A 12841-nucleotide genomic window follows, 5' to 3' on the forward strand; every position below is an offset into this window, starting at 1 on the left:
CTGAGGATCAGCATCACTGGGCTCTTAAGGATGGACACGATGATACAAAAACACACCTGATGCGGGGAATGCTAGTAAAAACCTCTCTCCACGGTTTCCTGCTGCGGCTTCCAAACAGAATACATGGAGGAGGGAAAACAGTTCTCAGCAAACAAGATTACAGCTGTGCAGGCTTAACAGGCATGCCATTAAATATATCTTCCAGACAACAAAGGCAAACACAGAGTTATCTCAGTTTTTATGAGAACTGAAAAAACAAACAAGGAGGGGGAAAAAACCATCATGCATGATTTCCTGGAAATCTGTGGTAATCACCATGAAGAGCTGCTGGACCATCAAAGATACAATCAGCCACTTAAGAGTCTGTGCAGTTCTACACTGGCTGTTATTTATGCTCTGATTTCCCTTTTGGCAGAGCTGCTGTTTGTAAGAGTATGAACAGAGAGTGCAGATGTTAGTCGAGGGAATGATCAACAAGGATTCAATTCAGTCTCCTCTGTCTGACACAGTGACTGCTGCCTGTTCACTCAGGTCTGCTTTGTTTGTGTCTGTGTGTGTGTGTGAGAGCAACTCATTTGGTTGCTGCTGGATGGAGAGTTACCACCCGTCTCCACCCAGTCCTGAAATATACCAGGAAGGATAGCTAGACACGCAGACACACAGATCTCCTGAAAAATAATGAATCACTCTTTTCCTCACTAAATGCTTTCCAAACAAAAGCAAACTGCTTAAACAAAGCAGCTGACTGAGCATTTCTTCACTTAACTAAACACGACTGGCACAAGGATGCTTCTTGACGGGACAGGATTATCTTTGAATATATCTGGGGAACTTTTGAATAGCTTTGTGTGAAAAGCTTTCCATATTTGGAGGTTTCAGGTCTTATCAGAGCATGTTTTCAAAACAGATTGTGTCAAAAACGATGGTAGATAACTCTATTTTGTTTAGCTGTCCGACTTCTTTCTTCTTCCTTTTTGCAAATGCATGCCTACACATGTCTACATCCACAAAATACTTTGTTAGATACATCGCTTGGACCCCCTGTTGATTTCAGAACTGCTGAAATTCTTCATGGCATAGATGTAGTAAAGTGCTGGAAACATACCTCAGAGATTTTGGTCCATAGTGATATGGTAGAGTCTCACAGTTGATGCAGATTTGTCAGCTGCACGCCCACAACACAACTCTCGTATTCCACCTCGTCTCAAAGGTGCTCTATTGGCCGTTTGAGTACAGGGAGCTCATTTTTATGTTCAAGAAACCAGTTTGAGAGGATCTGAATTTTGTGACATGGACTGTCATCCTGCAGTAAGTAGGTATCAGAAGATGGGTACACTATCCTCATAAAGAGATAGACATGGTCAGCAACAATACTCAGGTAGAGTGTGGCTTTTAAATGGTCCTCAGTTATTAGTAAGGTTCCAAAGAGTTGCAAAAATATATCCCACATTCTTACCCCACCATCAATCCTCTCTCCAAGGTTGTCTTTAAGATTGCACTGATGTGTTTCACATGAAGAGGGTTTTATTCATCTTCAACCTAACTGGGACTTAAAATTCAGAGAGGTCTTTTTTTTCTAAAGCTATAAAGGATACTAAACATTATATGCAAGTCTCAAAGGCTAAAAGTCGGCGTTGTGGTTGGTTTAAAAAGTTTATAAAGCTTTAGCATGAAAGTATTTAGAAAGTTTCACAGTGAAAAACAAGATTATGGGGAAAAATATTGTAACAATACCGGCATTGTGTGTTTGAAAAGGGTTGGAGTGGGAAAAAAAGACTTTTGAAGTTATCTAAAATACACTTGGAAAAAATATCTTTTCATGTTGGTGAAATTGCAAGAAAATGTCAGCAATACAAGTTTCAACCTGATGAATCACAGCAGTAACACAAAAAATGGATAACACCCAGTATACTAACATTGCTAACAGCAAACTAAACTACAGTGCTGACTGCTCAGTGCACAGACAGGACTTACACCAGTTACTCTTTATGTATGAATGGCTACTGGGCCCTGCAGAGGCCTGTGACAAAATAAGCTGGCAATGGTGCAGATGATGAAGGAGAATTTCTAAACGCATTTTTATTTAACTTCAGTCATAAATCAATGAGTGATTTATTGATTTGCAAAATATGAGTAGCATGTATTAATTGTAAATGACCAATTCACAAGTACATATTATCCAAATAGGGGAGACCGGGGATAGTTGTAACATTTTTGACATTTCTGTCTGTAAATTGAAGCTCTTTTAAGGTAGTGGATTCAAAATGTAATGCAAAGTATTTACATGTCTCTGCTATTAAATAGTGCAGCTATTTTCTCTGCAGCACAATTACCCATTGCATGGTATGGTCTCAAACACGAAGAGTGAAATGTTACAATTAACCCCATAGTCTGGGTTAGTTGTAACATATCCTGGGGTAAAATGTAACACAATGAAATAAGGGTACTGACAAAATATTAACATGTAATCTTTGTTTATTCAACACATGAATGCACTTAGAGCCATTTATGTAACTATGTGTGTGTGTGACAGAATGCAGAAATCTAGCTTTTGAACATATTCCAGCCCCCCAAAAAAGACAAATTATGGAATTTTCTGCAACTGAATATTTCATTAATTTTGGTTGGTCTTCCTTGAGTTTGGCCTCATTGGCTCAGTGGGCATTGTAACCTACAACTCTTGCACCAATTTTGAACATAACAATGAAGCTGAAAAAATGTAGTTGTTCACCAGCATCGCAATTCCATTACTTTTTATCATGGCTTACCTTGGTGTGGTTTGCAGTGCTTCAGAAAGATGAGGAAATCTGTTTCTTGCACCCATCCTGATTTATTTCCACTACCAGTACTTCCTACTGGTCCATCTCTGACACAGTGGTCTGCATAATGTATGTGTGGGAACACAAACAGTGGAGGAATTGTGTTGCCAATGGCATTAACCGCATATACAAAAGCGACCAGTGAACCTCTCTCTGCTGATGTCGTTGCCCCAACTTGTTTAATATAAATTAAAGTAAAAGTGTGGTAAGTTGTAACATCTGCATTATTGTTACAACTAACCCAGACTGTTGCTGTTACAACTGACCCAGACTCCTATAGCCATGAACTAGCTAACATTACAGCCAACGGCTAAAACATTAGCGCTAAAGACCTACATAGAATATATCCCCATAGACATACAAATAACATAATTTAAGTTTGATGAGTTTAACTGCAAAGCAGATAATGCTATTAGAAATTGAAATAAAGTAGAAAAACTTACCTTTTGGCATACAAATTACTTTTTTTCATGTTAAATTGTCTGTGTTTGACAAAATGTGCTGATTTTTCACATGTGATAGCAGAACTGAATTGGGCATGCACAGGATGAGTCACATCATTTGAAACTTAGCCCTGATTGGAGAAATTGGAAGTGTTACAACTGACCCACGTTACAACTATCCCCGGTCTCCCCTACAACTTAATCTCCAAAAAATGATCTAAAATAGTGTTGAAATTTTATATATTTATTCGTTTCTAATGACACTTTTGAACTTTTTTCATGACATGAATGCCCAGAGACAGGAAGCGAGGCCTCGTGGGGAAATGAATGGGAAAGAATTTACTGTCAGAAATTCTTCCATTTTATTCTTATGCTTACATTTTTTTCGCTCTCTCTTTGGTTAGGGTGAGGCAACAAAACTATTTGGGTGAGGTCTCCAAAAAATACAAACATGCTTCCAACCGAAACAGTCCTGCTGAATATCCATGCATCCTCATAGACGCACAAAATCGCATTTTGTGACTACTACATGAATTGCCACGAAACGGTGCTAATAATTAATAAAAGGGTTGCTTTGCTGAAGTCGTATATCATTAACTTACAATTAATTATTAGTTATAACCAAGTGCAAACGCTGAACAAGTGCCAGAACAATTTGCTTATTATACTTATTTGTTTTTAATTTTTTCTTCTTCGCCAACATTATAAAACGACTCCATCACAGCATCTGTTCTCGTTACTAGCGGATGATTAATTACTTGTCCCTACCTACTAATTATAATATATCTAAGCAGATCGGCGACTGCAGCAGTCAGGAAATTAGATAATTTGCTTAAATGCGCGTCAGCAGGTTCGCAAAACACACCAGCCAAAGTGTACGGGAGGAGCAGGGAGGATGTGCTCGCCCCTGTCGGTTGTACATGGAAGTGATCCAGATCATGAGGGCTGGACTAGATCCAGGTACGAAGGGGGGGCCGAAAAAAGCCTGGCAGGATCATTAAGAGGGAGCTCTCCAGTGAAGAGCGCGCACACACAGGGCGCACACATACTGGAACACACGGTCAGAGCAGAGGAGCTCTCATGCAGCTCGGTGCCAGACGCGCTGTCGACTCCTTGTTTTTTTGCGCGAGTTTTACTACATAGTTTTTTTTTGTTTGTTTATTTGGTTGGTTTTTTTTAATTATAAATCACATAATATTTCACGTTGGAGCTGAGTCCGTGGCTACCGTGTGTTTGTTTCGGACTTCTTCGCGCATATTTGGAATATCTTTCCGGATTAAAGTGGATACTTGACACCGAGCAGGTACAGTAAAGTTTGAAGCTGAGCTGATATCAATCTGAGGGTTTTGTCCAAAGCCTGTGGCCAGTGGTTAAATGTCATTCCCTGATTTTTTTTCTTTTCCTCACTTGCAGAAGTCTTCTTGAGAGAGTTCGCACAGGATTGTTTCTGCTCGACTCAGGAGCGCTTCAAGGAAAGAAAAAAGTATTGTGAGTGCGACTGGGCTTCCTTTTTTTTAAATAACTGAGCCGTCCCAGAAATGGTGGGGCACCTACATTTACAAGCGATGGATGACAGCCTCAAAGGAAAGAACCGGGAAGGTCTGCTCGACAGTCCAGATTCGGGTTTGCCCCCCAGTCCAAGTCCGCCCTTCTGCTCGCTTTCTCCGGCTCTGATCGAGTCGCGCTCGGGCAGCTGCACGACGCCCGTCGAAAGCCATCATGGATATTATAAGAAGGAAAGCAGAGAAGGGAAACTGGTAAGAAACAAACTGTTGCACTTTATTGTTTTAATACCGCCGTGTGAGCGGAGAGCGGACACTTATTCCTGCTCTTTGTGCCCAATTTTGCACTCAGATGCTTCAGTGACACAATGAATTAAAGGACAAAGGAGTTCATCTTCAGTAATGACGCTGAAGGAAGAGAAACTGAAAACCTGAAAGTCATTTTAGCTTTTGGCCAGGAACAGATTTCACATCAGTCCCCCTCACACAACATCTGGAAGCTCTCTCTTGCTTTCTCTATGAGTGCGTGTGTGTGTTTCTGGAATTCAGTTGCAAACTTATGAATTTGCACTCTTGCTACTGGGCCCTCCACAATACAGTAAAACGTTTTTATTTTTTCAGCCTCGTGCATCAGCTGGGCCCTGAGTCTAACCCTGTTACGAAATTAGGGCCCAGGGACTCCCAGGGGTCCTTTCCAGAATTCACTCAGAACGATGACACTTATTAACACTGTTACTTCATCAGCATGAATGAAGGTGGCAGGCTGAGCAAATCAGTAAATAGTCAAATGTGATCAAAATAATAATGGTATTTGAGGATTTGCATATGAAAAACCTTGGATCAGGCTTTTACTCAGAGTCTGCTGTTGCTACAGGATCGCGACTGTAAACTTGTAGACAGAAAACCAGACTTTTAATCCTGTAAATTAACCGTCAGCAGCAGGTCAGTGCCCTCTTTTTGAAACCTGCTGGTTCAAATTAGTTGATTTTTAGGGCAGTACTTCAACCTGTTTTGCTTGTTATCCTAAAGCTATGTGCAGTATTAGCCTTCACAGTCTGTCATGTTGCATTCTCATGGGGGGTGGGGGATTTAGAAAAGTCAGTAGCACAAATATGTACAGACAGTCCCCTACAGGTGCAAAACTGTCCATTTCAAACACTCATTTATTTGGCTATTTTACTCTGACTTTGATCTCTTGCTTAATATTAATATTTTTGTCCATATCTTGCTAGTCCTGCTCAATCTCTGAACACTCACAAGCCCAGCTCCTTAAAAAGAATAGAATTAGAAGCATCAAAATGAAGTTGCAGGGTATCCAAGAACCTCAAAAATCACCAAAAAGATCACTGAAGTCTAAAAAAAAACATCTGGACATCTGGAAGCCAGCATCTTTCTGCATTAAATGCTGTTCACAATGAGTTTAAATGTGGAAGTAATAAAAACTCTGTCTTTATATAGCCTTTTTGATCTTTGCTGTTTCTTGTCTTATCTGAAAATCCTAAATAGCTTCCTGCCTATATGATAAACAAATGTGCAAAATGAGTCAGACATTGCAGTTTAAGGCAATACTTTGTTTTTTGTTTTATTTTTTTGCTGGGTAAGCAACATAACATGAGACATTGTCTCTTCTTTCAAGGCAAACGCTTTTCATTGGCACGTCCTGCAGTGAATCACATGACGAGGCTGATTTGATTGAAAATCATTTCCAGGTCACTCCTAGTTCCAAAAGTCTTAAGAACATGTCTGCACAGGCTGAGGTGGCTTTTAAAGTGTTTCAAAAGAGGCCTCAGAAATGCAGCGCTGCATCCTGGGAGGTGCACGAAACTGGTGTGTGCTGGGACGTGAAGCAAAAAAAAAACGATCATCTAATCCTCTGGAGGTTTGGATTAGAGTGACTCCTCCGCTTTGTGGTTTTTCCCTCTTCTTTTTCTTTTTTTAAAGAAAGGAGCTGCTCCCGCTTCTGTCTGTGAGCCTGTTTGAATTAAAAGAGTCAAATATTTCTATCTAAAAAACAGTTTCCCCAAGTTTACTGAGTATAAATCTGCTGGCAGGATGAAAGGAGGTGTAACTATGCGCCGAATTTTGTTTGTTTGTTGTCTTTTTACTCCTTCCAAATCTATTTCTGTGTTGTTTTTGTATGCTACCTAAGAATAATCCTCTGGTTCTATTTCGAAGGTGCAGGGGGCGAGGGGGGCTCGCTAAAGCGACCTCAGGCCATTGCACAAGTGTTTGATGACCTCTCACTTCTCAAATTAAACACAGATAAATGCTCAGCCAGCTTCGTCCGTTTTCAAACGTGGTTCAAATTCATGCAGATGCAGGATAATTATTCCTATATCTGCATCTTTTTATGTGTGAAGAGATTTACAGGAGCGACAGGATGCATGAAAAGCACATGCGTGGTCGTGTAATCGCGTGTATTTCAGAGGCTGTGGACGTGTCCAGCTCAAGGAGGTGGCTCCAGCTGCTGGTGGATTAGACAGGAAGGACAGGAAGGAGACAGATGACTTTTTCTTACATTTGGCTTGCTGTGGGACACTGATGAGCCTGGCTCTGCCTCTAATGCCTCTACTGCTGTGCAATTCAGCAAATTTTGGTATCGATCAGATAGCAAGTGAATACAGGGTCAGTGTCGATACTAATACCAATACTTCAAATCTATAAAGGTAGCTTATGTAAAGGAGAGCAGCGTGTCATGATTTTAGGACAATGCAGTTATTTACGTTTCATAATAATTAGTTTAGACAACATGCATTTTGAAACTGGATGTTTTTGGAGACTACTCGGCTGTCAGCTCTCCAGCTGTCCGTGTCTGTGTCTGCAGCCAAGTAGAATCTGGGCTTCAGAAAGTAGAAACAAAGTATCGATCCTACCGGGCTAGTATCAGTCCGATACCAATACCAGCACTGGTATCAATACTATTGATATTTGGATAACATCCACACAAACACAGACTTTGCTGCAACAAACAGCCTACAGTTGGAAGTCTGTGTTTGGGTTGGCGTTTCTCTCCATAGCTCGGCATTGTGTGGGTTACTCAGTTGCACACTATTTCTTCTTACGTGGATATGTGCTTCCAGTGGGGTGGTGGTGGTGGGGGGTGCTGTGCTGTGTGTACATGCTCGGGGATACGGCGCCTGGAGGAGGCCTCCCCTCCATTCACAACTGTTTGCTTTGCAGACCTTGCCAGAGCACACCGTCTGCGGCGAAATACCTGGAATGCTCTCCACGCTGGAGCAGCGGTGGAAAGACAATCAGACCCTCGCGCGCTGTTTCCAAGTCACAGAGCAGAAAAACGAACCAGGCTGAGGTTCGGCTTTTTGTTCGCTGCTGCGTGGCAGCTGTTGAAGCGCGGCGCCGTCGTACAGACAGCCCCGCGCGGCAATGATGGTAGGCTGTAGGTAAGACGAGCTTCTCGCGGTGATCTGCAGCGCCCTTGGCCTTCTCTTGCTCGTCCCCTGTAGCGGCATGTGCAGTCCAAACCGCAGCATGTGACAGCTTCTCCTGTGTAATGTGAGAGGGAGCAGAGCTGCGGTTGTGGAGTGGTTTGATTCAGACGGGGTTAGAGTTTTAATCGCACGTGTACAGAAAAGGGTTCGTTGCATTGTTGCTGTACCAGCTTTTGTGTCCACTGAAGGCTCCAGAGGGGGCCAGTCTTGTAGGTCAGAGGTCAAGTCACAATCAGAGCTTCAACAGACAAATTATACAACAAAACCAAATAATGGGGGTGTGCTTAAAACAATACTTCAAATTTGTATTGCGTGATATTTGGAAGAGAAGTGTTGTAATCCACATGTCATAACAACGTGAACAACCCTGTGTAGTAACATATAGCCAATAAACTGTACAGGTATTGATTGGAGCGTTTTTGACTTCAGTAAGAAGTCAGCTTTAGCTTCAGGAGGATATGGGGACAAATTTGTTAATGGATTAAAAGAAAATGTCTTCAATCAACATAATTAATGCATGTGAGGTAGTGCAGCTAACCTTTTGTAATCTAAACTCATTTTTTAAAAAGCACATTGAGTAACACGCTGCATCTCTACCAGCAGTGGTGTGGGTGTGTTAACCTCCTTAGAGCTGGGATGTTGGAACATAAGGGCAGGAAAAGGAGGGCTACGTTTTTGAACTTTTAAATGTATTTTAACACGTTTTACAGCTTTTCCTGTTGATAAAGACAGGCTGGAGAGTGAAAGTGTTGTTGTCGTCTTTCTGGTCTAATTGTTGTAGTACTGGCCTGTACCTTTTAAAAGGAGAGTTGTTGCGAGGTTGAGAAGAAACAGGGTGGGGACTCCAGTGATTTGAACTGGCTCTTTTGGGATTTCTTATCTGGGATGATTGTTTGCTTATATGTGAGATTGTAACCTGTGTTTTCTCTGCACAGCTGCCCTACCTGCTGCTGAACTCCACGGGAACCGACCCCAAGACTCGCATGCACCCCGTGTTCTTTGGAGAAAGCATCGAGGTCAACCCCAAACCAGAGAAGGAAATCAAGTAAGGGCGCATGTAAAGATGTGGCACTGTTTTTGCATCCTCTTTCATCTCTTTATTGATCCACTTCACGTGAGTTTCTTAACAGCCACTTTGTCGTTTTCAGGTGTAACTCTGAGGTCAAGTACGACTCCGACAAGCACTACCGCGACCGGGTGTTTTGCACCCCCGTTCCCACGGCTACGTCCTTCAGCGAGACGGTGGTGGCGGTGCGGAACTGCACCTGGAGGAGCTACAAAACCCAGGTGTACCTGGAGCCCCGGCAGAGGCCCGTCAGCTACCAGAGCACCACCATAATCTACCCAAAACATGCCAAGAACACTTACCGCACCACGCTCAACTACAACGCCACAGGCTCCCGCCGTTGGTATGTCTCCACAGTGAAACTGGAGTCAAGTGAGGATACTAGTCCCTGCATCATCTACACAGAGGACCTGTAGGGTCTGGACTGCATCAGCCTGCACAGGAACAAAAGCTATTTGGTGATTGTCCTGGTTCTTTTCTCTTTTTTTCTTCTTTTTTTATTTCAAGGACAAAAAAACTCACAAAGGCCCACACTGAGAGGGAAATACTTCAAGCAATATCTGGACTCCATGAAAACCCTGCTCTGTTCACCTTTACTGGCCATGGAAGAAACTGCAGTGGCATTTAATAACCTGATTATATTTAGATTTTCTACTGTTGCAGTCTCTAAAAGGAAGGGCGCTGGGTTTCTGGCAGCTCAAAGCTGCGCTTCGGTGGTTAATGTCTTATTTAATTACAACGCTGACAAGTGGCCTTCGCACTACTTCGGGTTCCTTTGCAACCTCAGTGATGGCAATGATCAGAATGTAGATATCTGTGTATATAGAGAAAAATCAAGAATGACTCGTGTTTTGGATTTCAGCCGAGCCTTTGAAAAATCAGTCACACACAATGTAAAGCTTTCTAAATAATGGCTTTATTGCACTTGTTTTCTATATATCACAGTTCTCTCCAAGGGCTTTTGGCACAGCACGGGGGAATTTCAGGACTGCGTATGAAAATTTGGACCAAAGAGCATTTTGAGTGAGACTGCACACTGAGGCAGCGCACTCGCTTATCATTGGACACTTTCAATTCAAGCTTGTGCAGTTTGATCGAGAGAGCTAAGGCTTTTATCAAAACAACACAGTTAGAGAGGATATATGAGGAGACATGGGATCTCCGTAAAAACTCTCTGTAGCCTTATATTTAACTGTGTCGGACCACGACAGCTGTTCATATAAAACAAACGCGCTGGTGAGTGCAGTCAACGATGCAGTTTTGGTGACTGGTCCTTGTTTGCTCTCTAGGAGGTGCTGAAGGGCTGCAAAACAAAAATGAATAAATAAATTAGCAATAAATTAAGAGTTTAATGCTTAAAAAGTGAATTAAAGTGTGGGTAAAGGACCACATCATCTGTAGTTCCAGTATAACTGAGATCAGGACCTTCAACAGTGATTCCCTTTTTTCCCCCGTCTTTTTCAAACAGTTCACTTTTAACAATCAGATTGAAGTATGTAACACTCCCTCGTCATAATTCTCAGTACAGAACAAACTGTACAGTGGCGCTCACTCATCTGCTTCTCTGTTAGGCCTACAAAACAAGAAGCTTTTCCAAATTCACTCTGTGCAGTGATCTTACATCTGTTTTAACTGTTCCTCGTGTTATTGCCAACACTGCTCCACATTCAGTGGCAGCGGACACTATGAAAGACAACTCGTTAAGTGATTTCATTTAAAGATTGAGGAATACCTTAGCGAGTAAAACCGTCCATACTTTTAAGTGATAATAAGAATAATAATCGATTTAATCTCTGATGTCGAATCACAACTTGTAGCATACCTTCCAAAAAGCCAGTCTTACACAACAAGCTAAACTAGAGTCCTGCCAATACTGTCAGCTGATATTAGCAGACTTATCTGTGATAAACACATTTGAAAAGCAAGGAAGAAACGGGAGAAACGCTCTTAAGTTGAACTCATGTTGTGGTTGTTGTTGCACAGTTTGTCCACCAGAGGGCAAACTATGTCTGCAGCTTTCCTCCAGGCAGGGCACTGGATCAAACTCCACAACCAGCTGATGTGAGCAGTCAGCAGACAAGTAAATAAATAACTACACAGGAAAAATGTGAAAAGTTGGGGGGGAAAGGAAATCTGCGAATTTTGAGAAAGTTCTGTGTCTGAGAAGAAAAAAAATATTGGCCGATAAATCGGGATATCTGATATTTAAATCACCCGATACTGGTATCAGTCTTAAAAATCCGGTATCAGTCGGGCTCTAAGCTAAAGTAATATTTAATTAAGAAAACAGAGCACTGTTTCTGTTTATCAGATATTTAGTAAAAACTAGCCTGTGAAATCAAACCTCTGTCACCGATGTGCAGACTTTATTTAATAAAATCTAATTAACTAGGCGAGTCTAGAATAAACTGAGCATTTCCTTTTTTCAGATCCATGGTAGCACAAAAACTCACAAAAGTGAAGCAGTGAACCCACGCCACATTTCTCCATTGAGGGTTTCATCTATTTCTTTATGTGTGTCTAATATAAATATATGTACATGTTTTAATTATTGAACATGGCAAATATTGAAACTTCAGACTTTACCTCAAATTTTCTTAGGTATCAATTTTAAGTCATTGCCAGTGTGTGTTGTTGATTGTCAGTTTAGGTTTTCTTGTATTTTCACAGTTTGAAATAGCCTCCGGGTTAAGTGTCAAACGGAAAAGTAAGGCGTGCACGAAGCCGAGGCAGTGCATCAGTACTGTAAGATGGGGGTATTTTTAGAGAGGAAGAAACAAATATAAAGGGCGAGAAGAGACGAGACAAGCAGATCTGCTCTTTTCAAAGTAAAAAAATAGAGAGCGGCTGAGGAAATTGTTCAGGAGACGGTTTTTTTTCTACAAAACAAAGCTCCTCGGGAAGATGTTACGAGTTTTGCAATGTGCAGATGGTGCGAGAAATGTCAGAGACAGCCTGTGAAATGTCAGAGGATAATGAGAGACAGTCGACCAGTGTCGAGTGTAATACTTTGGTGGCTTTATGTGAGATCCTTTGTGTGTTTTCTAACACTTGATTTTTGTTACTGTAAAATATTTTCCTGTTGTATATGTGGTATCGAGGCACTTCGCAATTCTCTTTCTATTTTTGTACGCCAATCATTGTTGTTATTCTGATCGAAGAAAGTAATTTAAAACAAAAGATGATTATCCTGATGGAATAAAAGACAAGCAGTTCCCAAACCTTACTTCTGTTGTTTTTGTTGCTCATCTGTGATCACGGGAAACAGAAACAGGTGTTTCTATTTGACAGACTGTACCCCATTAAAATAGAGTCGAGGCCTGTCCATCAGGCAGAGTGTAATGTTAATGTTTTTAAAGCGTTGTCCAAGAGCAGAGGCTGTAAATCAAGGTGGCGATCGTTCCGCATGTTCATCCTCGGCTGGTTTTAAATATCAGACTGCAGCAAAAATAACATAAGCTGCTGCTGCCAGTGTTGGTGCGGGTTTTTGGATGGGAGTCTGCTGCAGCCCACATCATCATTCGGCGCCTCATCCGTCTCTCCCGTGGCGAGGCAGCAAACG

General features: G+C 41.7%; 1 protein-coding gene across 1 annotated transcript; it reads left to right on the plus strand.

Moving 5' to 3' along the window:
* Nucleotides 1-4268: 4268 nt before the first annotated feature.
* On the plus strand, nucleotides 4269-12498 carry rflna (refilin A). Its single transcript, XM_085425037.1, has 4 exons — nucleotides 4269-4565; nucleotides 4676-5019; nucleotides 9149-9258; nucleotides 9362-12498. The coding sequence occupies exons 2-4, from the start codon at nucleotides 4801-4803 to the stop codon at nucleotides 9693-9695; spliced, it is 663 nt and encodes a 220-aa protein (XP_085281163.1). The 5' UTR covers nucleotides 4269-4565; nucleotides 4676-4800; the 3' UTR covers nucleotides 9696-12498.
* Nucleotides 12499-12841: the final 343 nt, after the last annotated feature.

Source organism: Rhamphochromis longiceps, linkage group LG12, assembly GCF_057381845.1.
Source record: "Rhamphochromis longiceps isolate RC_006_pf linkage group LG12, R_longiceps_female_GT1.1, whole genome shotgun sequence".
NCBI classification, from domain to species: domain Eukaryota; kingdom Metazoa; phylum Chordata; class Actinopteri; order Cichliformes; family Cichlidae; genus Rhamphochromis; species Rhamphochromis longiceps.

What these genes read in the sequence shown, in the direction of transcription:
- rflna (XM_085425037.1), top strand. Translation starts at nt 4,801, where the DNA reads ATGGTGGGGCACCTACATTTACAAGCGATGGATGACAGCCTCAAAGGA. An exon ending in AAAGCAGAGAAGGGAAACTG is followed by an intron (nt 5,020 to 9,148) that starts GTAAGAAACAAA and finishes TTCTCTGCACAG; the next exon opens with CTGCCCTACCTGCTGCTGAA. An exon ending in AAACCAGAGAAGGAAATCAA is followed by an intron (nt 9,259 to 9,361) that starts GTAAGGGCGCAT and finishes TGTCGTTTTCAG; the next exon opens with GTGTAACTCTGAGGTCAAGT.